A 26178-nucleotide genomic window follows, 5' to 3' on the forward strand; every position below is an offset into this window, starting at 1 on the left:
CAGCTGCATCAACCCCCAAATGGGAAAAAATAGTCTCACATATTTGAACATATTGAGTCATATTTGAACTTTATGTAATTTCTATTTAGGAACAGAGCTTTACAAAATATACAAGATGTCTTCAGTTAGCCATAATCAAACAAACAGTGAGAGGACCAAGTAAGATCTCTCACCCTAAAATATCTCTTGTGTTTGTATGACAAACATTGGGTCATAGGGAGGGTGCACGTGGAGCGAGTGCTGGTGATTTCAGGGATAATGCTGGTTGTTGATATCATCCGACAGCAGGAAATGTGCCTAAAATATTTAAGAATCCCTACCACATATTCTGTGCACAGCACCCTTTGACACGACTGAACCCGTACCTGCTGCAGGCAGGACAGTACATTCTTCTTTACATCAAACTCATCTGTCTGATCATCTTGTCTTTACAGTCATCAATGCATTACACATTTGGCTAACATAATATGTACAGCAACAAAAATAAACAAATAATCTACAAAAACCAACATGCATGGAGTGTCTCCATCTGTTCAGATGTGAAGATATAGTGACACAGAATTGTGAAATAATATCCATAAAATGCCATTGACATATGAAAGATGGCATACTTTACTAAACACAAGGTTTTAAGCATATTTTCTGGAAGATCAGTCAGAATTGGTAAAAAGACAAAACGGATCTTATTGCATAAGTGACACATTAAAAAATAGTCTCATTCCAATAATAACAATGGTGAGTGTGATGCACAATTACCATAATAATTCAGATACACTATATATTATTTACAGGGTCCCTTTATCTGAAGCACAAACTGAGAGTCTTTACAAATGGTCCCAAAGTCATAAGATTTTGGAGCTACGATTTCCATCTTGCTGATCTCAACCTGTGCTGGCTTTTATTCGTAGTTTGATTGGACAAAATGAAGAAATGTACAAATGATTGTGCAAAAGGATCATAGTTACAGTACTCTATGTGATCTTTTATATGGTTTACTGGAACAGGCCTGTCAGGAGGTGTTTAAGGTTCTTCGTATAAATTAGCTTGTGTCTGGATGGTTCTTTTATCTGAAACGGTGCAAAAAGATCAGCGATTGCTCAAAAAATGTGGTTCGTTGTGCTCTAATTCACATTCCTCTTATTGCACAGGTCTATGCCCCTGGATTTTTGTAGACGTCTCTCTCTTGGAAGTTGTGTGTGTGTCTGTAGGCGGCCCATGTAAGCTTCCTGCTCAAGGGTTGATGCGGAAGGCCAGCAGCTTGTCAGAGTGCATATTGTTGAGCGTGCGAAGGTCCGGCAGACGCAGGAGGAGTTTGGGGAAGAGGGCGGTGTCGTCAGGGCGATGGCGAGTGATGAGTGACCGTAGAGCGCGGATCAGGCTCTCCTGTAGCTGCTCCACAGCCCGCATGTCTGAGATCCCAGTACGGTCTGCAGGACGCAACAAACGTGAGTGTGAGCGGCTGACATAGATGTCAGAGTGATGCATAACCTGCGTGCAGCATTTGTCAATAAATAATGTCCCCTGCCTACCTGCAGAAACCAGGACAACAGCCATGAAGAGGGCCATTTCGTCGGGCTCCAGGCCCAGAGAGCCCAGCTTCTCACTGAACTCAAACATGGCGTCCAGGAGAGAGCCCATGCCCAAGGCCCGCAGTGAGGACAGGGGGTACGTCTGGCCGTTCAGAAAGGTCACCGTGTGTTTTTCAGCATTGAACAAAGTGCAAAACCTCACCATCAGAACCTGTGATAGAGTGAAAAGCAATAAAGTTAAGAATTTTAGAAAGCCCAGAGAAGAATGAATGATGAGTGCAAATGGTTCCATTACCTGAAAGGTGCCTGATTTGAGCAGCATGACCTGGTCATGTTGGCTGAGCTCCTGGAACCCTGGGATCCCCTTGGCGAACTCTACAACCTCTTTCACTGCAGGAGTGAAGCACTGAGAGAAAGATTCCCATATCTCCTGACTTGAACGCTCTGGTCCGGACACAGGCCAGGCATTAAGTGGACAGGCCTTAGAGAGGGACAAAAGACATACAACTGATGAGTTTTACAGACAATCTCCCGTCTCCATAGAATTTTGTCTGTTTTGGGTTCCTTACCAGCACTTTGGATCCTGGAGCTAATTTCCACGGGCACGAGGGCTGATTTGGGGTGTTTTCTGCACTGTGAAAACTGTTGTAATCACCTGAGGTGCCTCTGGGATTTGTTGTGCTGTGAGGCTGCTCATAGTTGTTGTTGGTTGAAATGGAGAAGGCGTAGCCGCTATTGTCCACGTTGCGGAATGCCTGTTTGTTATCACTGGAAGTCACTGGACAATGAGCGGCAGGGGTAATGGGGCAAGAGTGGTAACTCTGGGTGGAGTTACGGTGATGGAAATTGGCATCTTGAGAGAAGGCGGAGGTGTTATTGTTGTTGGTGGAGATGTTGGCCCTCTTGGCTGGTCTTTCTTGGCTGCCGCCATCGCTGCTGGTGCTGAAGATGTTGCGATATGCTCTGGAGATGGCTCCGATAGCCTCTTTGGAGCTGCAGTCTTCTGGGTTGGGAGGCGTTTCCCTCACTGGACTGGAGTCCATTTCCATGTTGGCCGACTCATTCAGGCTGTTCATGTAGCTCTGCATCTCCTCCAGAAGTCTCTGCTTCTCTCTCTTAGGGATGCGTCCGAAACGCACAGCTGAGGGAGACACGAAACGTCCGAAGAGATCAGATCATTGTGACGAAAATGGAAATTACACAAGATGCTCATAACTGTCTCCATAAATCATGTTCATATTAGCAATGAATACTGAATACCGAACACAGAGCTGCTGCTGTGTCTATACATTAAACCTACATTTCTGCACTGTTAAATGAATTCAGTCAGTTTTTTTGAGATGACAACTTTCTCTCTCTCTCTCACTCAGCCCGTCCTCCCTTCCCACAGTAACCATCAGCTGGAGAGGCTATTTATAGACCTCCTGCTACCATCTGCCTCATCCTCTCCTTCATCTACCCCTGTCTCCTACATCTCCTGCGCCCTCCCACCGCTGGTAAGTAGGGCAGTGGGGCAACGTGAGCGTGATGTCACTGGCACTGAGAACGTGAGAAAGTGAGAGACGAGGGAGATGCGCTTGATGTGCAGAAACGAGTTGAGGAGACAGCCGCATCAACATGAAAAGGACTGACAGGAAACAATGGCGAATGGAAAGTGCGAGTTTGCGCCACCATGTGTGCATGTGGGAGGTGCGTGCGTGCACGCGCGGTGTGAAATTAGACAAGGCAAGGAAAAAGTTGAAGAGGCACAGCTTCAAAGGCTCCTCATTTCAAAGTGTTACAGAGATTGTGCAACAGCAGGGACATTTTTTTAAATTATTTAAAAGCTTCCATATGCAGCATTGAGAAATAAACGCAATTTAAATTTACACATGCAATATCACGAGTTTGCTGAGTGAAGTGAGTGCCATCAATGAATAGTTTTCCTAAATTTTGGAATTATTTCCTGCTCCTGGGCCAATAACACTGCACCTTCCACTGTGCTTGAAAAGAACCCAGTTCTGGTAAGCTCTGAAAATGATGCTCTACTTAAACTCTGAAAAATGTGCCATCATTAGTGGATGCCTCATTGTAGCGCACGGACCACAGTCACCCTGTGCAACTATTTCTTGTGGGTAGCATTCTGGGTTTCCTGTTTTTTTATTCTGTGAAGTGGAAACAAAGCAAAAAGGGGTTTCTAGGTTGTGGTCCTCCTTCCCTTAAAGCGTGGATGCCACTCTGTGTTCACATTTTGTTGTTTTTTCCCCCCTCTGCACCAGAAGTGTCAAGCACACATAGAAATAACACTAACCTCTTTACTAGATTAGGCAATGTGGGGTACTGGAGGGCGGAGATAAGAAGAAACCATACTGGGAGGAAGAAGAGAGGCAAACTACACCAAGTAGGTCATGATGCATGACTACACTATCGTCCATTTCTTTTCTTTTTTTAAAATATTGTTTTTCTAGGTCACGCCAGCTGTGTTTTTAAAACTGTGACGATAGGTGATCAATCACAGTTAAGCTATCAGAGACAAAATAAGGTGACGTGGCCATTTTTGCCTGATTAAATCTGTCAAAACTGCCTGTTTTTTTCCACAGCTCTCGAATAATTATCGCCACATCCCTCATTAGCTGCAGTGAACTGGTCTATTGGCGCGCACATGATTGTTCGAGCTGACCCTGCTCCAATTTCCCAAAATAATTCTGATGTTTGCTGCAATTTTCGAGATGATGGATAGCTTTGGGGACTTCAAGGCTCTTCTTCCCATAAATCATCATCTGGGGGTGGGGTGTGAGGGAACACAGTGGGTCAGATGGAGAGGGAGGGGCTGCACAGAGGTAAGTCTAGTGGGAGGATGGTGCCAAGGGCAGGAGAAAGACACTGAGAAACCAAGAAAATTACAAAGCCAGGTGGTAAGTGGAGACAGAGAGGGGACATGTAGGAGCAGGTCTGCTGTCAGCATGAGGGAGTGAATGTGCTACTGGCATGATGACCTCAAAAGACTTCCTGTGTGGTATTTTTTCCACACAGACCTACATATTGGGGCCCGCTGTGCCACTTTCAGGCTGAGCTTTTCCCTCCTGCTCTGGGCTGATCAAAGCACAGCAACAAAACTCTCATTAAAAGTCAGGTTGTCTCACCATCTCTCGACATGCCCACAGACAGGCACTTCTTGAAGCGGCAGTGCTGGCACCGGTTGCGGTTCATGCGCATGATGAGACAGTTCTCATTCTTCACACACATCTTGTAGTTGATGTTCTGTTGAATGCTGCGGCGGAAAAAACCCTGGAAAAAAAATAAACATGGGCAAAGTGAAACTGCGTGCATATGTCGGAAAGAACTGCGAGCATCATTAGTTTCCTGAGGGAGGCGCCTACCTTGCACCCCTCACACGCATGCACTCCATAATGGAAACCAGATGCAATGTCTCCACAGACTTTGCAAAGCAGGACCATCCCACCTGACTCTGGAAATGAAGGAGTCCAGAAACAATTAGATTTTAGAAAATAAAAAAAATGGTAAAAGTCTACAAAAGCATTTACAGAGAGAGACACTAACTTGTGAAAGTTCCTGCAAACCCGCATGGCCTCTTTCCTGCAATGGGGTGACCGAATGTGTGGTGTGGAGTGGCCGCTGCTGCTGGGGGTCCGCTGTAGACCTCCGGGAACTGGAACACCAATTTAGAGGAGGGAGTAGTGCCCCCGCCTGCCCTGTGCTTCAACACCCCGATCTCCGTGAAGGTAACCTCCTCTGGCGAGGATGGCTGGGAGTGTGAGGAAGGTGACTGTGTCTGGTACCCGCTCGAGGGGCTCCCTGGGCTGGGGCTGGAGCTGCCAGAGGAGCCTGCGTACAGGATCACTCCTCCTCCTGCAAATTAGGGAAAGGGTGGAGATGAGATACCTGCAGGTTCGGGGCCAGAAACGCCACATTTAAAAACCCAATCAATCTCCAATACTCATGTCCTGTGGGGATAATGTGAACAACCAGAGAACAGTTCTGAGACTCCTCAGCTCCGTTGCCCTATCATGGGTGCAACATGCGTAATCGTGCGCTCAGTCGGATAAAGCAGGCGCTAAAAATACCGCATGTGGCACAGCAACAGAGCAGACAGCGCTCTCCTTTCCTGCATTAATCCCGCGTCATGCTACCGCAGCATGCGTTCGGAACTCGTGAAAACATGTGGAATGCCCTCCCCCCCCGTTTGGATATCTCTCTCTTTCTCTAAAGTTTCGCTTCAGACTCTCTCTTCCCTCCTCTCTTTGACTTCTAGTCATGCGTTGCGGATGAGCTGAGACGCGGCCTCACGTGTCTGCGGGGTTTGCTGCTGCCTCCGCTCCAATAATATCCTCGCTCTCCTGGCACCGTGCCCAGCGCCAGCCAGCAGCGCGACACCTGACCGCCGCCTCACATGCGCGGACTCCTGACACGGTTACTGCCCGCACCTAATCCTGCAGCCTCGTGTCGGAATACACCATTCCAAGACAGATCTGTGTTTACAAACAGCCCGACCGCAAACTATAGCATATAGACAGGGGTGTTTATGCGAGTCACGTTTTGCAAGAGAACACCGCACCGGTCTACTGAGATGACGACTTAATAGACCGCATGGAATAGAAAACCATAGTTAAATAGTTCTTAACACTCCAAAGACTTATTCGAGATTGCATGTGTCCGACTACTAAATATCACGTTTGCAGCGGGCACGTCCCTGTGTTGCTCTTTGCTGCTCATTGCATTTGTTTCCGCTCTGATGTTTTGATAATCCCCGAGCCAGCACGTGTTTCCGCTTTGTTGACTCATGCAGGGCTGAAAATGGACCCGGCAGATCTGAACTTCACCTCTCCCTGAGCCTTCGGCCCGGCCCCCACCCGCGCCCGCTCCACCCAAACACATTGCATGTCCACCTGAAGACTCACATGTACAGTAAAACGTTCACGCGCCGGCGCAAGTGCTCGTTTGTAAAAGTCTGTCAATTAACAATGTGGTTGATGGCCACGTGATCCGATGGCAATGTGACAGGAATGTTGACAGAGCTTGTAGCAGTAATAAAAGAGGGGGCATTAGATTTGAATTGTACACATGGCATTGTTTATTGTAAGGGTGTTTATTTGCTCGTGAGTCAATTCGGCTCTTGTGGTTTATTATTTTCTGTCCAAAACAAGAGAACCACTTGGGTGTGTGCAACAGACTCCTTTAACTTACACTTGGTTAACTAGGTCAAAACCGCGGATGCTCGGTAGAAACGTGCCTCTGCCTGCAGCACCGATGCTGCATCCAGCGCATGATGCGTGCTGCATCTAAATGTTCGAGCTCTTAGATCCTGAATAAAAGCGCTGAGCCTCTGTCTGCTGGGTGGGTTAGGCGCAGAGTCACGTTTCGGTCGATGCACGCACCCTGAGAGGATGGGCGCCCCGACCGGGCACAGATGTTTGCAAAGTCAAGATCGAGTTAGTCTCCGCTACAGTGCCCGTGATGCAGTTCGGAGGGGAAAGATGCTTTCAGCGCAAATAAGAGGCGCATGAGGCGGGGAAACGTGACGGGAGAGAAAGAGAAGCTAATGCGTGGAATCGCTGACCCACTGACCAGGCTCTCCCCCTCCATCACTGCAGGCGGCATCAGTACACAAGCGTCCGTGAGTGCGGGAGGAGGAGGAAGAGGAGGAGGGCCCGGGTATATCTCACGCGCCGCACGCGGCTCTGCAAGTGAAGCCACGTGAGGAGGCTTTCTGAACCGAGCTTTCGCAGGAATGACACGCAGAGGCGCTCCAGGAGCCAGTGCTTCTACTGTCCACCAGGGGCCCATAATTAAACAGCCAAATTAAATAGAGCAGTGTTTTATATAGGGTGGGCTGACTGTGCAACACCTACGTGCACAGTCAGGCGCTGGGCAACAACGGCATGCATGCTTTTCAATTAGTCCCAGTTGGACGGACTGTCAAAACATAAAAAGTACACAGGTAAAATAATAAAGGGTCGTGGTGTGTGTGTGTGTCTGTGTTGGGGTATGTTTTGCAAGGGTATGCCCCAAAACCCCAGACGTACAATCAGATTTCACTCACACTGCAAAATCTGGCTGCAGGAAAGACGATTTGTAAAAGTGTCTCCTTGAAAGACAATGTCCTGATCTGATGGGGGAACACTTCAGTTCAACCATCAAGTAGTGTGTCACCATAGAAGAAGGTCACAAGATGCACAATGAAGACTTGTATTCTGTTCTGTAATATTTCAGATTTGTAAGCATCCTGGTGTGTAGCTATAAAGTATGTCACATGGAGTCTTGTGTCCCATTTAAAACAGGGTCTACAGATTGATGTCAATAAACCATGCAAAATGTTTTACAGCCCAAGTCAGTAGCACCTTGTTTTAAAGGGTCACTATCAATTGTGGTGCCATGAAAACTGTTGCAGCAAAAGATTGTTCTGTTTTCCTTCATTTGACTGATTATTCAGTTTTAGATTTAAGTTTCTAGAATATTGCAGCCATTTTTTGGTGTGGGACTCTGGCAGGGTTACAACAGTCTGAATCTGATGAATCAATAGTGACTAAAGTTTTAGGTTCCACATAAGAACGAATAATAACGAATCAACTCAAGAATCAGTAGTTATGCTTAGACCTCAGCTCCAGAATCCTCTGTTCTGGAATGAAACTTTGCCGCTAGGGGGCAGTACATTTAGATGGGGTATTTCATGGCTTAACATTTGCTTTCTAACAGCTGAAGAGAAGCTAAGCTCTTTGGACTTAATCAGACTTGCATTTACTGCACCTAAAAGTGTAGATTTAATTATTCTATCAAATAACACATACCAATTGAAGCACTACCATTGCTAATATCAACCATGTATCATATGTGAGCTATTTTGAATTTTTCTTGGTTTGTGTCTCCTTGTGTCTAATAAATTCAAGACATATTACTGTAGTGAAGTGTTTTATTGTTGCTTATACAGTGTTGATTCATAAATTTTGTGTGCAGAAATGTCTTATTTTATATTAACAGCATACCTTCAGGCAGAATTAAATAGCTTGTTGCTCTGGTTATGCAGTTATAATGCTTACGTACCAATAAGGAGGTCATTCCTGCATTTTCAAGATGTGACCTTTGCAAGCACCGATTAATTTGTAATTTTGATATTTCAAAAACTTTTTTTAAAATATATTATTTTCTTTTTTTATATATAAAAAGGGAAAAATCCTTGTATGTGTGCAAACACTTTGCCAACAACCTGATTCTGTTTTATTGGTTCTATTTGGTGCCATGAAAAATATCTCCGTGTGTTAGTTACAATCACTGAAAGTGAATTAATCAAGTAAGTGTTGATACAGCATTTCAAACAACTGCTGTGAAATATAGAAATATGAATGGTTTCATATTCTTTTAATGTAGCTGTGGGGAAATGTCTTGCCCACTGTGTAAGGAAAACAAAGTCGTGTGCATGTAATAACGGAATGATTAATGTAGTTAATCCAACAAGGGTTCTGTGTCAGGGCTGGTGTGTCAACTCTGCCCTTCAGATTACAGCTGTATGTCGATGGAACACGGGCCGCGCCTCTTGTCACCTGTGCCGGAACGTGACTGACCCTGTTGTAAATGATTCACCGTCAATTAAAAGAGAAGAGCAAACACGCACGCTTTTGGCTGACCTCGACACGAAGCTGTCTAATACAGTTTACTGGACGGGACTCTTTCCAGCGCAGCCCCTGATCACGGGCAAAAACACGCCCAGGTCCACTCGCACCGTCTTGTTGACACCAGCCGGTTGAGATTCTTCCGGTTTCCGAGTTAATGACCATCGTGTCAGTGGGCTGAAGCTCCACGTGAGTTTGTTTTCATCAGCACAAACAGGAAGTCGCCACACAACACTGAGCGCGTGCCGCTGGCTTGACAGTTGTACTACGGCCAAGACAGATCTGACAACTGGCTGCAGTTGTTCCCTACAAACTTTGGTTCGGCTGGATGTAGACTGTTGGAGAGGTTAAACGTCCGCGTGCATGAGCCCGACTGGCACATATAAATGATGCAGCAATGAAATGACTGAAATCAGTACTAATCACACCTGCATGGGTCAACAGGGAACATACTGTATATCGCGCTAACAGTTTACAAGCTGCAGTTGTATAAAATTGTAATTCTGTATGTGATGAAAGTGAGAGCATCTTGGGCTTTCACCATTTTACCACCATTTTACCACAATCGGCAGTTAAACGTCGATTACGTTGGCATTTTAGGGGAATCTTGAGCTACAGTAACGAACATGGAAAAGTTGTGGGTTCTTACCTGGGCTGTTGTCCATTCCTCTGTCGGATTTCGGTTGCGTTAGCTGTCTGAAGATGGGCGTCCGTCTCTGTCACTAAACTGGAACCAAAGTCTTCTGATGGGAGTCGAGAAAGTCAGTGAAGAGCTGTGCGTGAAGAATCTCTTCCATGGAGCGAAACAAGAAGGAAATACGGTGCCGACGTCTAGCGCACGCCAGGTTCCCCCGGTATGGATGCTGAGATCTGCTGCGCCGCTCCGCTCACCGATACCTGGACACCTTTGTGGATGCTGTGATGCTGCACCGGCGAAGAGGACACAGTTGTGACTGATTTCAAGAAAGTGGAGTCAGCGCAAAGTGGTGAACGGGTTGTCGGGCGTGACACACACCCACTCGCAATCACGTTTGCAGGTGAGTAGGAAATGTGACCTTTTTCCCTCTGTGCGCCCAATTTGTGCGCTTGTGTTTGCTTGGGAGATTTGGCTCACTCTTGGTATCGCTCTCTCTCTCCCCCCCTTTCTCTCTCTCTCCTTCACGCTTTTGTGCGTTTTCATTGGCGGGGATTTGGAGCCGAGGTGGTGGGGGGGGGGGTGATGCGCTTATTCGAGCGTGGTGCGTGTTCAGTTAAGCCAATCTACATGTGCGCTCTACATGTGCAGGAGGGAGCGCTGTCCTACTGATACACATTTTATGCAAAACACAGGGCGCGTGGAGCGGAGCGATGAAGAGATTGGAGGAGGAAGCACATGGACAATGGGCGTGGCTCACCGTGACTGCTCGTGCTTCGCAAACGGTAAACACAGACTGGCCCGGCGCTAACCGGTCAAACAACAAGCAAGTGCCAAGTTTGAAAGATACAGTACGTGGTGAAGGAGCACGTTGGACGGGCAATGCACTTCTGCACACACGCAAACCTCATACCAACAGCATGCTAGAATTAATTCAAAGCTTATTTGGATTGTATTTGTTTTATCCTGTGAGCTCAAATTCCTCAACCTGGCCTACTTTGTGAAGTAGTAGTATACCCCCTAACTAAAGTTAAACTATATATATTTTTTGCTCCTATGTGTGAATGTTCATGTGCAATACAATACAGCATAACTGAAAACGCCGCATCTGTAGCAATTCATGGTGTAGTTTTATATAATAGCATGATCAGCTGGACGTAATTAGATATTTTAGATACATTTACTATACATTTACTATAATTTTATAATAACACTGCAATGAAACATTGGAGTAGTATAGACACCAGTCGATGTCATGTTCTTTCAAACGATCTACTTAATTTAGACTTGTTTGCAAGCAAATGACAACGCGTTTCAATAAATAAAAAGATCCACTTGAACTTTTTATTGTTTTGTTTACTTTTGCTGCGTGCAACCCCCCCCGCGACCAGTAGGGGGAGCCATAGCGTCGGAAATGGTCCAGATGAGGGCTCTCTGACAGGTTTTTTGCAGGCGTCAGGCAGATGTTTGGTGGGCGTGGCCAATGAGGACCCAATAATACGGTTAGGAAAAGTGTGAAAAGTGCGGTTTTTTAAACGATACACGTCTATCAGCTTTTTCTTTCAGTGAAAATAGAAATAGAAACGTTGCTCAAGATAAATGTTGCAATTCTTTATTTTTAGCCGATGCGTTTCTTTATTATATGCAAAATAAATAGGGCAGATGTAGAATTAGTTGTAATATAGTCGACCTCCTGTATTACATTCATATGACAGACGCTTACATATGTTCTAGAATTAGTTATACTACTGCTAACACTAGTATACTTACAATCATAGTTCTTATTATAAGAGAGTTACACATGGGTCATCTGGGGAAATTTGAGATCAGCTACTTTTCTGCCCACTATAATACTTTTATTTAATAGTGTTTTACAGTTTAATAGATACTCGAGTGGATGACCACGTTGTTAATAAAAGTTAATGCGGCATGCATCTTCACCATTTATCCTGAAGGTGTCACCTCTTAATTGCTTAATGATCTCCTCGGCTGAGGAAACTATTCTGCACCTGGTCCATCCCATTTGATAACTTTTCTTGTACACAACACCACTCCCTCTTTGGCCTATATTGTAAACATAAGTATGTAAACATGTACATGTGTACACAAAGCAGTGTACAAAAAATTAAACAAACAATAAACGCTGTGGACAAACCGCATACGAACTGACATCATTTATAAGACCACTAGAAACTTTGTAAAAAAAAAAAAAAACCCCAAAACAAAACAAAACAAAAAACTAACCAAACTAACCCGTCATTTGACATTTATTGACGTTTATTCGTATAAGTTATTAAAAAAAACTTATGTTGTGTGTATTACACTCGTACATGCAGTGTTATGAGACACATATGAGACTATTAATCAGACGCGTCCAAAACTGTGCGCGGTAGTAACGCGTAGCCGCTCGTTGCGTTTCGATCAGGCATCGCCGCAGTCACCTAATCCGGCTTTGGCCGCTCCGCGTCCGAAGCGTCTCGGCGTCGCGATCACATCCCCGCGCACGCGGATATCGGCGGCGGTCCAGCAGCAGTTGAACGCGGTGGGGGGGATTGGCAACGCACGAAGGTAATCAGATAACTCCCGAAATTATCGCTGAAGCGAACGAGCAGATGGCGGCGCATTGTAGCCTAAACGCAGAGGATTTCCTCTGAACGCTGTCCACGATACAGTTTTTGTAAAAACTTCGTCGTATGCGCGCATGCCGCCAGCCCGCAGCCTTTTAAATGTTACAAAACTATGCAGAGAACGCGCTGAGCGCCGAGGCCACGGTTGTAGGCTTTCAAGGTAGGATTACACTGCATAACACAACATGATATAAATCATAGTTCCGTCGCGACGCGTCCGAAAGCGCAAATCAGCGCCGTGTTTTTTTGTGTTTTGTGTCATCACGGGGACGCGTTACGGCAGGGCACGAAATAATTACAGGCTGAACAGAACAGGAGTAGCTGCCAACATACACACCTGCAAAGGCTTTGGCCGGAGGCTTAAAAAGACAAGTCTCCATCACAGCCTGCCTGTATATCTGCCTGTCCCCCAGCGCACAGGGGCCCCCCTCTCTCACCCTCCGTCTGCCTTTAGTGAACGATACCAGCTTGTTGTGACTGATCAGAGGCTTACGTTTATTCCCAAGGCGAATCTCTCTGCTCGTTTAGGATTAATCAGTATGTAAAAGCTAATTAGTAAAGATAACTTTAAAAAAAAAGTTTTACATCCGTAGAGGAAAAAGGGAATTAAAAGCAGGCTCCTATTCACTGTCAACATGTAAAACATATGCAAAATCTTATATCAGTCCCACATACTATAAACTTTGATGTTTCCTGTTCAGTATTTAGTGCCCAGCATTCTCACAAGGGCAGTTTTATGTGCAGGGAAAGAGGCATGGAAAAGAAGACCTTTCCTTTTGAGCTCACAGATTTGCAGTAATTACAGAATCACTTCCATATGTGGTTCTCTGGCTGCCTTCTCGCTGCCCCCACCACACTTTTCCCCAGTATTCTCTCATTCCCTCTCCCTTCTTTCATTTGTGTTCTCCCCATTCCTGTTTTTTTCCGTATGCTTTTATTTTTTGGCTTGCCCTCATGCACTCAGTGAAGTCTCTCTAAAAACCACAGCTTGGACAAAGTTTATGAGAATCACAACATCCTGGCATTTTTGGCGAGCGAAGGCACTCTGGTGATCAGTGAAACCGTAATTGCCCCCCCCCCAAAAAAAAGTGTGACTCGGGATGAGAGGAGAGAATAAGACATTGAACGCAGAAGAGAAGTTTGGAGAATACGGAAATATTTTTAAAAAAAAGAGGGGTGGGGGGGGTGCTTGAAAAATCCAAGAAGTAGGAACAGAGTATGAAGGAGGGAGAGGTGGAACAGAAAATGAGGCATAAAGGGGGAGGGAGGGCTGGAGTAATGCTTTTTGACAGAGGTGGGTTCAGTGTGGGTTCATGGTGACATCATGGCTGATTTTTGTGAGGAAAGTATAGACAGGAGATCTGTTCACCTTTCATTGGACACACATGTCAGGGAACAGGCAGAGTGCTTATGTGCTGGCACACACACACACACACACACACCAGTTGCTGTGTCAACAGCCTCTGAATGCACCCCAGAATATGCGCAGGTTGCGCTGTGCACTCCAGTTTTACCCCCCCCCCCCCCCCCCCCCCCCCCCTCCTTTCTCTCCTGGCTTTTCTTCTGCAGTTAAATATCTTTTGGCTCAAAGTTCTGAGCTTTGTTCTCATTTGTTTCCTTAAAATAAGAGCATGCACGCCAGCGCCGTACAGCGTGCCCTTCAAACCCGGACACATACATTTCTCCGCTGCTGTGGCTAACTCATTTTCCTTTGAGTAGTATTCATCCGTGTGTATGTTTTTATTTCGAGGTGGTTGGACTCTAAATGAGCACACTTTGCCAGCCTAGATGAATGAGCTCCTTCATTTCACAGGATGTGTATTTAAGTCTGTAACCGAGCAAGGGCAGGCTAGTGTGTGTGTGTGTGTGTGTGTGTGTGTGTGCGTGTGTGCGTGTGTGTGCGTGCGTGCATGTGCGTGTGCCCTGCCTGTCTCAATGTGGCACCAAACTTTAGATGACATCAATCTGAATGCGGGGAAATGGTGATCTCATTACAGGCATCTTGTTACTGATTAAAACCTGCCACCCCCATCCCCACCCCGCCACCCTCCAGCTATCCCTTCAAAAAATTCCTTGCTCCCTCCAGTTTTTACTCCATCCTCTCCCCTGTTTCGCACCCCTTTTTTCCTCCCACATTCCCTGTGCTGCTGAGCCCCCTCACCCGCTCTCTTTCTCCCCCTCTCCCCATTTCTCTTTAACCCCTCTGACCTCACTTCCTCCCCTTCTTTCTGCCTTTATCATCCCCCCTTTTCCTCCTTCCTTTCCACTGCCTTTTCCTCCTCTCGGCAGCTCCGGGCCTCCGTTACGTAGCCCCCTGCAAATGCAAATCCGAAGCGGCAGCACGCAAATGAGTTTTGATACTTTCATGAATATTTCATAGTCTCACGAAGGCACGAAGAGAAGCTGCAAAGTGTTGTTTTGAACAATACCTGCTCCCCGGATGGCCTCCTCTGAAGAATGGCCCCTCTGCATTCGACTTCTTGTCACAGTGCTCTGCGTTAGGATCGATGTCAGGGCAGTGTGTTATGATGTCACGAGCCAAAGTTAATGGCATGAGAATGGAGGGGGCCATAGGCCATGTTTCCAGTGGTGCCCTGAAAGAGAGATAGCACCCTGATCCGTCTTCATTATCCCCCACTCTGCAGCCTCCCAGACACAATGATCATAAATCTCAGGCTGGAGCACACTTCACTGACACTGAAACACAAACACTAGTAACCTCTGACCTTCTCTCCGCTACTGCCTACGCATCGTGCACACAGGCACGGCCGCGCTCGCACACAGTCGCAAGTGCAGGAGCACGTGCAGAAGCCAAACACCCCCCCCCCCGCTATCGTCCTCTGTCATAATTTAATAAGGAGAGCGGCGCGCTCCATCCACTGACACACGCGCGACAGCCATCATACACTTGACTGCCCATTTCTGACACAACTGCATGGTCTCGGTCACACTTTTCGGCTCCGGTCGCGTCCCTGAGTCAGATTTATGTTTGATTTCTGGCTGTGTTTGCCATCTTGTTTCAGTTTTACACAGTTGCTGATTTAGTACTGCTATGTAAACAGTGAAAGGATTTCTACTAGCCTTAGCGGCCTCATAAGCAACACATAAATCAAACGTAAACGAGATAAGGATCAGCCGAAACACTCGGAGCACTGTGGCTGAGATCAGTGCTTCCTGAATTTGAGGTTGCTGCAAGAAAGTGTCGCTGTGCACTCTCGCTCCTTATCCATTCATTCACTCTGATCATGTACAACATGGCTGTATCCACAAAAGAATATTCCAGTAGCTGTCTGTCAACCACATGTGGCTGTAAAGATCGGAAGCTTGGCGGGAGGGAGGCTTTTCCTCGCTAGCTTGACATTAGCGCGGAGACACACTGCGATGTGTGTGTCGGAGGATAAGATCTTTGCCCCTGTCAAGCCAGTTATAGTAATTTACGAACAGAATGAGCAGCAGTTATCACAGCTCTTAGGTACAGATATTGGAGAGATATTGCAGTAGATCACTTTACTGCTTTTGTCTCTGACCTTTGGGGGGCTGTCGAGGTCGAACACAGCGCCCGGAGGGCATCTTTTTAGAAGTATGAGAACTATTAGTGCACATGGGAAGGTTCTCGCACTCACAGTAAGCATATTTCCTCTTGAAAAACGTTTTGGTCCTGTTTTGCCTTTGTTGAGCAGCGCGCCTTGCTTCTGGGCCCTCCCGCTGAGGTGAAAGCACCCGTTGAGGTACCAGCCGAGGTGTGCCTCTCTGAGGTTAGCAGCGCTCCTCGCAAAGCAAAACAACCCGAGGAACATGACATTCAGAAAACGGGGCACACGCCCAGAACCACAAACGCACAAACGCATGTTGGAAACGTGTGGAGAGAGGGGCACAGAGGGGCACACCCAAATCTGTCGCCGCCACTGCTCCTGTTGCGCAACATCTCCGTGGCACACAGGGCTTTCCCGGTGCTGATGCACCTCTGCTACTTTTAAGAACTGAGATGATATTTACAGATTGCTGAATGGGATGAATTCCATGAAAATGCTACAGTTGTTCTGTGTTTATTTAAATCGACTTCCTTATTCCACGTTAAAGGCAAGGATGAAAGGCTACGGTGTTTGAGTATCGCAGAAATAGAATATGATACCAGTGAGACTGCCACCAGCTGGGTGCTGGGGAGTAGAGACAGGAGTACCACCTGGACATGTCACGTCCACCTCACCATTCACACACACCTGGGTACTGTTTAAAGTTTTTGGTATCTGGAGAAACCATGCACAGGCTCCACTGAAGAGAGCCTGGGCTGGAATTGGACCCAGAACCTTCTGTTCGCCTGTGTACCACCACACTGACCAATTAAACAATCCTGCGTGGTGAGTCAGAGCATTCATTTTGTTGCTTAAACAACTGTCCTGTTAAGGATGGGAACGACCGGATTAATCAGGAATGACTACATTTCCACATCCTCACACAGTTTTAAAGTAAACCAACACTTTAGTGATGAAGAAGAGAAAAAGAATCCATGTGAAAAATAGAATTAAAAAAAACCTCAGTCCTTCCAAAGCTTTTTGACTGACTTCCCCTCCAGGCTCTTTGTGGCTCGTCAAAAAATGTGCTTTATATTTGAAGTGTTGTGTCACGTGACAAAGGAAGGCTTTATGAATCAGAGTATAATTATTGCTAAGTGAGAGAGAGCGTGTGTGTGCATGCGCTGGGGAAATAGTGAGTTTTTTTAAGAGGTAGAGAGGAGGAGGAGAGACGGAGGAAGGGAGTGAAGGAGGGGAGCCAGAGAAAGGCTCAGTGCTGCTCTGGCTTTGCTGTCAGGAGGACTCTGATGAACGTACTCGCATCTCACCTTTGCCCAGGCCAGCTCTGCTCCTTAGATCGTCCCATCATCCGTCCGTACGTCTCATCAACACCAGACAGAGTGAGTAAGTCAAAAACATTCAGAAATTCTGACTTTAGTTTGGGTTTGGGATTTTTTTCCCCCTCGGTTTTACTCTGTTGACAGAGAAGAAAAGAGGAAAAAATACATTTTTTGGAGGGGGGGAGGTGGAGCGGGTTGACGGATTTAACTGAAGACAGACTGAGTGTGCAAAATGCTGTGAGGCTTTGAGACAAAAATCTGTTTTTTTTCCCATCTGAAATGTTACCAGATTTCCATCTGTAAACACTAAAATGTCTCAACACATGTGTTTGTTTGCATGCTATGTTTTAGTGTGTTTGTTTGTTCCGTCCCGCTTTGTTAGTGCAAATGAAACCGTATTTATATAAAAACCACGCACTGTGTGCAGACCCTCTATATTCACATATCGTAATGTGTATGCTTATTAGTGACTGTGATCTGCCGCCTGTGGAGCTCTTTATTATTAGCATATGTGTGAGCACTTGTGCGTTTGATGTGTACTGTACGGCTGTGTATTTACCACAAGACTCACAGTCCTTGACCTATTTTGTTTTAATAACCAACATATGAGCGCCTGGAAAAAGAGAAGCATTGTGTTCTGTCGTTTTAAACCACAGATGCTAATTCCTGTGATGGAACTTTGGTCTTAGTTTACATGGAAGGTCATTCCTTTCATTAGCGATGCTGGCACGAGTGTGCGGTTAAAGGGTTCCACTTGTTCCCGCCATGCACTGCGTTCAGCGCGGTGCGACTTGGCGATCAGGTTGAGATGTTGCTGTGTGACGCCAGTAGCGATTGGTCAGTCGGGCAAGCTGTGCAGCTGGACCGCTTTTGCTTTGCACCTGCTGTCCAGCGATTCCTCCCCCCCAACTCTCGCTGACATAAGTGTGCCGGACACTTTTAAGTGAATGAAGAAAACAGCAGCCCGCTCGAGCGGGTGGGGGCGTCTGCGTCACCCTCCGCTGTCACTTGCTGAGCTTTCCACCTCAGCAGCGCCACCTGTGGACCATTTTTACCAACTGCTTGCAAGACAGATGCTAGCAATGTCGTTCCCTTGTGTTCAATCGCAGCCTGGATTTACAGCTACAGTCCATGTGCTCAGCAGTTGTGGCCAAAACACTGCCTGACTTAATGGCAGCAATTTTGTTCGCGCCCATTGCAACACATCAGTTTTTGCTCACTGAGTCTTTTGTCTATCCACGCGCTAATATGCAGGCGACCAACGCTATAAGCTAACAGCACATCTAATAAAGACCTTATAATGATGAGGGAAATAACCACTGCATTTTGTGCGACAGTTGCCCACGCAAATAAATCCAGGGCTTTGTTGTAACTGCTGGAACAACAGCTGAGTCATGTGTGTCTGTGTTACAAAACAGTTCTTTGTGACTGTGAGCTGTAAATCTGGGAGTTGTTGATGCCTGTCCTTTTCTGGAATTTCTATCGTAATTAAGGCTGAGGAGAAGGGAGGGGTTGACAGGTGGTTTTAGGGGAACTGATGGGGGGGGCTCTCTGCTACCTCACTGTAATTAACAGGACGCTGTTTCCTATGACTATTTTTGCAGCTGTGCGACTGTGATTTGGAAGGTTTACGCTTTCGAGCTTCCGCCACACCGTTATTATCGGATCTTTGTGAATGGTTCTGTAGTGATTTTAGTGTTTTTGTTCAGTTACAAAGAAAACTGATTGATTTTTCTCGTGAGTTGAGGGAGCTAAACCTTCACGGGCATCAGGATCATCTCGTTTCCAGTAATGAGACATTTCTGACTCTCCTTTGTTCTTTTATTTTCTTGTGTTTTGCTTATTGTAGTTTTGGCTGGTTCCACTGCTGGAGACCCCGTGTCTCCATACAGAATCCTCCAAAGGCCCCCACCACATCATGGAAAGCTGTCAGAATGATTTCATCAATCCCCCCCCCCAAAAAAGTGTTTTATGTCTCATTCTTTCCGCAACCCCTACACACACACACATGCAACACACACACTGCAGTTTTTGTGACATCACAGCTAAACAACAGACCAAAGCGGGAATATTGAAAGATTGAGAATTGGCGGCAGTGAAAACCAATGCCTCTTTAAATGACAAATGTTATCTCCGAGGTGTTACTTTGCATTGTCTGTGTAAGACAATCTGTGTTTGTGCGATGCCAAGAGTAGGTAGATGTCAAACAAGTTTGTCAGGCAGGAATGCTGGTTTGTTTAGAGGCACTGGGCCATCTTTCAGTAGGTGACTCTCTCGGAGCCATTAGCCTGCAACTTGTTGATAGATGGGACCTGTCACCTGTACCATCAGATAATGGCGTTGAGGATATTGTTTTCTCTGCTAAAATAGTGCCAGAGACAGGAGCGTGATCACATTATTGTCTTGTGATCTTGTTTCAGTATTGACTTTTTAATTTGTTTGTGACACACCCACGTCCATCAGCGGTTGCTTCCAGGCGCTTTTTAAGTGACATCGTTGACGCGACATATTAGTTTGGCTCCGAGCAGATGGAAAAGCCAGTCTGTCAACTTGGTGGGGACGCGCGGGCCAAAGAAAAATCATTGTTTCACAGCCGTGGAAGTATGACTTCACCCACAACCCAAAAACCTTAAACATAACTCTCCGCTTCAAGTTATTTCCTTTACAACTGAGTGGCCATAAATCACTGCACGATGTTGACGATCGGAATACGGTGCCTGAAAGACACGGGGCTCTCTGTTTAACAAATGCCCAGTGGGGGCAGGTAGAAGGTAGCGGGAGCCTTCCTGCCTGTCCAAAGTAAAGGTCATCTTGTAGAACCTTGCTTTTTCTTAATTATTTCACAAAATATTGCCGTATTAATCACCTGTGGTTTCTTTTCGCTTGCTTTTCTGGTTTGTGTGTTGGAGTTTCCTGAAATTGCCTGGATTTAGTTGTTGTGCACGACTGCAAATCACTCTGTCACAACCGTTAATACACAATAGGCAAACCCACAGTTGGTTTGGGATCATTGAATGGACAGACGTTGAGTCTGTGGGAAACTTTCCCCCTTTGTCGCGTTCGTTTCTGTGATGCAAACCTTTTAGCAACAGGAAAATCTGATTCCCTCCCAACATGCCTCGTCTTGCAAGAGCCGTCTTCCTTGTTCTTCGCTTGACTTGTGTCATTTCATCTGCGACCCACGGTAAAAATGAACGGATCAGCCCGATTGTGACCCATGAGTCTGCCGTAGCTTGATAAAATACTGCGAGGCCTCACTCCACTATTTACAGGAGTAACCAAAGGCGATTGAAACCGCTGCACTGCGCCTCTTAGGGAATGATGGAAAGTCCCAGCAGCGGCAGTGAACACACCCGTAGCCTGGCCCTGGTTCTCCTCTCCTGCCTGGCCGCTCGCTGCCTCCTGTATGCCCCCCCAGGCTCAAGGGAAGTGAGGAGGCCCTTCATGCCCATTTGGCCCTGGCTAACTGTGGATGAGGTCACTCCAAATTCCCCTTATCCCCCTTATAGCCCCAGACGGGCTGGCTAAGTGAGCCTACCACAGGACCCAACATAAAACACAAATGGCTCTGTAAAAAGCTGCTGGGCTGATGTGACTCATTAAAAAACACTGGCGCCAACTCTTTTATTAATTCATTATTGTGCTTGGGGAGAGTAAAGTTACTGGCTTTGTCTCTGTTTTTTTGAGGCATTTATTTATGTGCAGCGACTGCTTTTGTTCTTTTGTGGCATGTACTAACACATTGTGCTATTTATTGTGCTCATTTGGTGGTTTGAAAGTCATTTGAGGCCTTTTTTTCCCTCTTGCCGTCGCAGTTGTTTCCCCGCTCGAATATGAGAGTCACATGGATCTGGTGCTTTTTTTTGGTTTGTTTTATTCTCCTTTCAGACAGACAGCGCTGCATTTATTGTGCTGGGGTTGAGTTCATGAGGCAGATACCCAAACAGGCTTCGTGCTGGCCAAGTTCATACTCACAGTACAGTACACACATTTGAGAGGCCATTTTTTAAGGGTCTTTAGAGGGATTTCTTTTTTTCTTTCTATACAGGCAGCATAAACCTTAACAGCAATACAACTTTCTTCTAAACTGTAAACGTAACTTCACTATTTTTCTTATCTAATCCCTAAACCTGAGTTTAATGATAGGTGTGCCGCCAAAGTAGGAGTTCTTTCTGAGGCAGACTTGGTCGGACATGGACTCGATTATGGCGAGAGATAACGGGGAGGTTCAGCAAAGATTTGGTTCAGCTATAAAGTGAACCCTGAAAATCAAAGGATAAAGGGAGAGGAGAAAAGAGATGGCAATATGGCTGTGCTGGCAGGATGAGGGTGGGTGCCTATCGGCGGCTGCTCCTTCCTGAAACGTGGCCACCCGAGCCTGCCTGGGCCCTGGAAGCACATGTGGAACAGTTTACTGTAATGGAACTCTAAATTAGTGGTGGTTTGAAGCTGCCTGCAGCAGTAGGGTGTAATTAACTGGCTCTGTTGAAAGAGACAGAGCCAGAAAGAGAAGCGGGGAGAGAGCCAGAGCTCTGGAAAAGGCAATGGGTGAGAGGTGCATGTGTGTTTTTACTGGGTGCTCTTACACATGTGTAAAGTGTGTGTGTGTGTGTGTGTGTGTGTGTTTTTTCCAGGGCTTGATTGCATGTGTATGTTTTTTGTGTCAGTGAGGTGCATGTGTGCACTCAAAGCCCTCACAATTTTCTTTCCCCTTGGGCATGGAGCCACTTCTTAGTGCCCCCCAGTGCCCAGACCCCGTCATTGTTCCTCGGTCCATTTTATTTTTTTCCCTTAAACTCAATTCAGCAGTTCACGGGATCAGGCTTCATCCCCCCCTTCTATTTCTTTGTTTATTCCGAATTCATTACCCAGATTTTTTTCCCCCTGTCTTTTCTCCCGGATTCACAAGCCGCAGCAGTTCCAAATTCCTTGGCTCTGCACTTTTTCAAAGCCACATTTAAAAACAAGTTGATCACACACCGCCCACTTATGAAATCATGCTGGGGAAGTAAAAGGCAAAAGAAAACATGAAGAAAATGGGAGATTTACCAGGATTCTTTTTTTCTCCACCCTTACATTAACAACATCAACAGTGGGGCACAACTGCAGCCTTGTCCACCACTTGTCAGTGCCTACTGCGGGGAGTCAAAGTGACGAGCCGGCTGCGGGAGGTTCGAGCCAAAATGACTCTGTGGGATGGGAGCCTGACCTCAGGAGAAGATAGTTGGATGTGACAGCAGCAGTTAGCAATCAGTGGATCTCATTTTCTCTACCCTCTACCCTGTCAACCCCTCCTCTCTCCCTCCCTCCCTCCCTCCCTGCCTCATGCTCTGAACCCCGTGTCTGGGCCTCTGGTCCTGGGGGAAGGAGGCAGAGAGGCAGGCTGCTGTGCTAGGCTGGCAGCAGTAACAGAGGGGCTCTTTATAGTAGAGTTCTGGTGATTTAAATCATATGGCATAGCCTGGAATCACTGTAGAAATCTGGAAGCTCTTCAAACTGCAGGAACAAGAGCTCTCTCTCTCTTCCTGTCTGTCGCCCGCCCCCCTCTCCCTGCCTCACACTCTTCCCTGTTATAACTTTTTCCAAACTTTTTTCTTATTTTCTTTTCCTCTCTCCCTCACGTCTCATATTTTCTGCCCTTTTCTCACAACCAGCTCTTTATCTCTCTATTGGCTCTTCCCTTCCTTTGTTCTCCTCCACTCATACCCATTGGTGTGAAGTTGACACATGACCTTGCGTCGATTGATGTGGTCTTCCAGCTGATGTTTTTGAAATCCAGGACTATCAAGAAAGAAAATAAATCCTCAAACACTGCTATTATCCCGTTAATGCCATCCAGCAACGGGTATTTAAGTGTATTTTTGTGTGCGTGAAAATTCTTCAGGAACATTAACGTGTCTCTTTGTTCTTTCCTCAGAAGACTGAACTGGAGGTCCGTTCTGCAGAGCCTAACCCTGTGCCTGTAAACAAGCGGGCCTGTCATCGCTAAACCCTCACTCCCACCCCAAGAGCCCTCCCGCGCAGATTTCAGCTTTTACGGGGATTTTCCAGGTGTTTGGAGAGCCACTACCTCGACCCAGCAGCTGGGTGTGCTCTGTCGCCATGGCTGCCAACAGGGAACAGCAGGTGGGTCACATGACCAGCTTCCCACCTGCTGTCTACCCTTTTGCCTTCAACCCCATGAGAAGCCGCTCCCCTTTTGACCTTTTGGCCAACAGCAGCCTGTTTGGGAGATTTGGTGCTGACCTGCCCAAAGAAATGGCTGCACTCTGTAAGTATTATTTATGATAACCCTGCCAACGTGTCTGCTCTTTTCCTCTCACGCTCATGCACTTTTTATGTACGCTACAGGGCACCTGCCTTCATTTTGGCCAAGTTTTAAAAAAAAAAGCAGAGTCTACATTCAATTATGAGCATTCAAATTTCTAATTATATGGAGATGGAAAATTTGAAAGTCTGGTTGCAGTAACTCTTCTTTAATCAAGACGACAATTTCCCTGCTTCTGTGGCCTCTAGCATAGATGCGGTGCGGTTATGACCACAAACCCTGGTTCAGGGTTTTCTAATCTCTCTCTCTCTCTCTCTCTCCTATATGTGTCTAGACCTCTCACCGAGCTTTTGTGAGGCTCGCAAATGCACAAGTCTGCAATTAAAGACAAAACAACATTCCTTTGGTGTGAGGCAATGAGTGTTCTGAGCATCACAAATTTTCGAAAATGAACACCACTGTGATTCAAAGTGTGAGCTGCTCGTCTATTGAGAATCAGTTTACTACACACAATTTATATGAGAACAAATGCAGTCATTCTGGTTTTGAATGACCAGACTTGCCGCACAAGCTTCACTTGGCAATGACAGAGCTGCAGTTTTAATCCTGGCCACAGGGGGCAGTGTTGTATGCTTCCGCAGCAGTTGGATATAGAAGTGAGAGGATGCAATTTTAAGACACACATTCATATGTACTTGGTTTTAATTTTTTTAAATGGTCAAGGCATATTTAGAGTCAAGTCATATTGACTGAGAAAATAATGAAATAAAGCTATGCTGTATAAGAAATTTGTAAGCAATTCTAAAGCAGTAGAAGCTGGTGGTCAGTGTTGGTGGGTGGCTGCATCTGAGCTAAGTACATAGCCCCCTCCTGCATGCCTGTGTGTGTGTTGTCCCCCTCTTGCCTACCACAACATGCCTGAGCACCTCTCCAGTCTTTCATACGTCAATCACTACCTCAGCCCCCCCTTCCTCCTCCTCCTCAATGTCTCTGCCCACCTAATCCCTAAGGTATTTTCACAGAACCAGAGAGAGAGAGAGAGAGAGAGCAAGAGAGGGAGGAAGGGAGAGAAAGCACCTGGGGGTAATGTCCTAGTGTAGTGGAATCCAAGAACACGCCCTGCTAGGAAAACACACAGAGACACATGCAAACACATCCACCAGAGACACTCTTCCCACTCTCTCTGTGCCTCTCTCACACAGAGCACTTCTTTCATCTAAAAACTCGAAACATACCCTGATGCAGAATGAAATCCCACAGCACTGACAGATGGATTACCCCCCCCCCCATTTTTTTAAACTGGCATATGATTAGACAAAAATATGTAACAAAGCACAAACAGACAAAAGCAAAGACACGCAACGGGACGACTGCCGGTATTGAGACACCCACACTGGCTGTCGGATTGTTTCACAAGATTTCAGGGTTTAAGCTATTTAGACATTTGTCTTTATTTATGTTCTGAACAGCATTGTTATGGTCTTATTAAGTTATAAACAGAGGAAAAATAAAGTCCAATAATGCTGCAAAATAGCCTCAGAATATATAAGTCCCTTTATAATATAGTATAAGTCCCTTTTAGGCCTATATAGGCAGAGATTTTATGAACTGCACGTCCTAGAAAAAGACTCGGTTTCGAGTTTGGCCGGTGGATGCACGTATCAGCTGTTATTTTTGGCTCTAAACCCTCGCTTATGTGTATCCGTTGACAAAGAATGTTACAAGTCATTCTACTGACAACAGTCTCAATCTCCACTCTCTTAAATGTGAGTAAAGAAGACAAAAGGCTTTGGTTTGGACATTCCCCAGGCCTGTTTTTTTTTCTCCTCTTCTCTACTTCTTCTTCCACACTTGGCCGAAGCTTTCTCATTGTTGTCAGCAGCGTCTGTAACTCAGACACCAAAATGCCTTTCACTTGGGTGAAGCTTTGCCGGGTGCAATTAATAAAGCTCTTGTGAAACTTGGCTATGTGTGTAATTGTTGTTATAAAGGCAATCAGACTGACACCTACCTTTGTTGGGTGTGCATTCGGCGCCGACAGGTCAGAGCACCTCCCGTGGTGGCGGCGGTCTGTCTTGGCACCAGTTTGTCTTTGGAAATACCTGTTTTGCACAGAGGTGGGAAGAGACAGGAGAGGGCAGAGATGGTGCAGGTCGTCTGTATTTGCACATGCAGAAATGGTAGTTTTTATATTGACACGGAGGAAGTGGAGCCAGAAAACTCCAGAGCTTCACTTTAGTGTTTGAATGGGGTTCATTGACCATGCAGGCACACTTCCAGATTCCCATCCCCACCACCCATATCTTTATAAAGGCACAGGGGCAGTTGTTCATCCATGAGAGGGTCTGCCGGCTTTGTGTAGCGAACCCGTTATCAGTTGATCCCTGTCATTATGGGAGCCCTTCAAACAAACAGTTGGAAGCCCATTAAGGCTACTTACTATGTGATAACATCAACACTGAGCCCTGAAACACCTCTCTAAGCTTTCACCAATCAGAGCTGGAGCCCTGGCCCCAAAGCCAGCCAGCCACAGGGATGTTTTGAAAAGCTCTGAGGCCATTTCCTTCAACCCACATGACTTGGACCAAATTCTCAAATCCTCATCGTGACTTTTTGAGGGAAGCAGAGCTGTAAGCATTTTTAGCCTCATCACAGGCTGAAAAT

At 46.2% G+C, this 26178-nt stretch overlaps 2 protein-coding genes across 7 annotated transcripts in view; one reads left to right on the forward strand and one right to left on the reverse strand.

Moving 5' to 3' along the window:
• Positions 1-52: 52 nt before the first annotated feature.
• Positions 53-10235, reverse strand: nr1d4a (nuclear receptor subfamily 1, group D, member 4a). Its single transcript, XM_011602412.2, has 8 exons — positions 9783-10235; positions 5070-5378; positions 4889-4977; positions 4652-4796; positions 2099-2670; positions 1825-2010; positions 1530-1740; positions 53-1427 (listed from the first exon to the last, which is right to left on the reverse strand). The coding sequence occupies exons 1-8, from the start codon at positions 9796-9798 to the stop codon at positions 1231-1233; spliced, it is 1725 nt and encodes a 574-aa protein (XP_011600714.2). The 5' UTR covers positions 9799-10235; the 3' UTR covers positions 53-1230.
• Positions 10236-12189: 1954 nt separating this feature from the next.
• rarga (retinoic acid receptor gamma a) overlaps positions 12190-26178 on the forward strand; it is a 35717-nt gene continuing 21728 nt past the window's right edge. The window contains exons 1-2 of one of the 6 annotated variants that reach the window (XM_029833739.1): positions 12190-12335; positions 23164-23517. In XM_029833739.1, coding sequence (XP_029689599.1) covers positions 23349-23517 — 169 coding nt within the window. In that variant the 5' untranslated portion in view covers positions 12190-12335; positions 23164-23348. Of the gene's footprint in view, positions 12336-12372; positions 12555-17160; positions 17311-23163; positions 23518-26178 lie in introns of those variants that run through there. The other 5 variants (XM_029833745.1, XM_029833743.1, XM_029833742.1 and 2 more) reach the window with 5 other exon arrangements.

The sequence above is a fragment of the Takifugu rubripes genome, chromosome 3 (assembly GCF_901000725.2).
Source record: "Takifugu rubripes chromosome 3, fTakRub1.2, whole genome shotgun sequence".
Taxonomy (NCBI): Eukaryota; Metazoa; Chordata; class Actinopteri; order Tetraodontiformes; family Tetraodontidae; genus Takifugu; species Takifugu rubripes.

Excerpts from the sequence above, each read along its gene's own strand:
- nr1d4a (XM_011602412.2), bottom strand. Across the intron at positions 4,978-5,069 it reads GTTTGCAGGAACTTTCACAA|AGTCAGGTGGGATGGTCCTG; the intron begins GTTAGTGTCTCT and ends CTTCATTTCCAG. Across the intron at positions 2,011-2,098 it reads CTCCAGGATCCAAAGTGCTG|GCCTGTCCACTTAATGCCTG; the intron begins GTAAGGAACCCA and ends TCCCTCTCTAAG.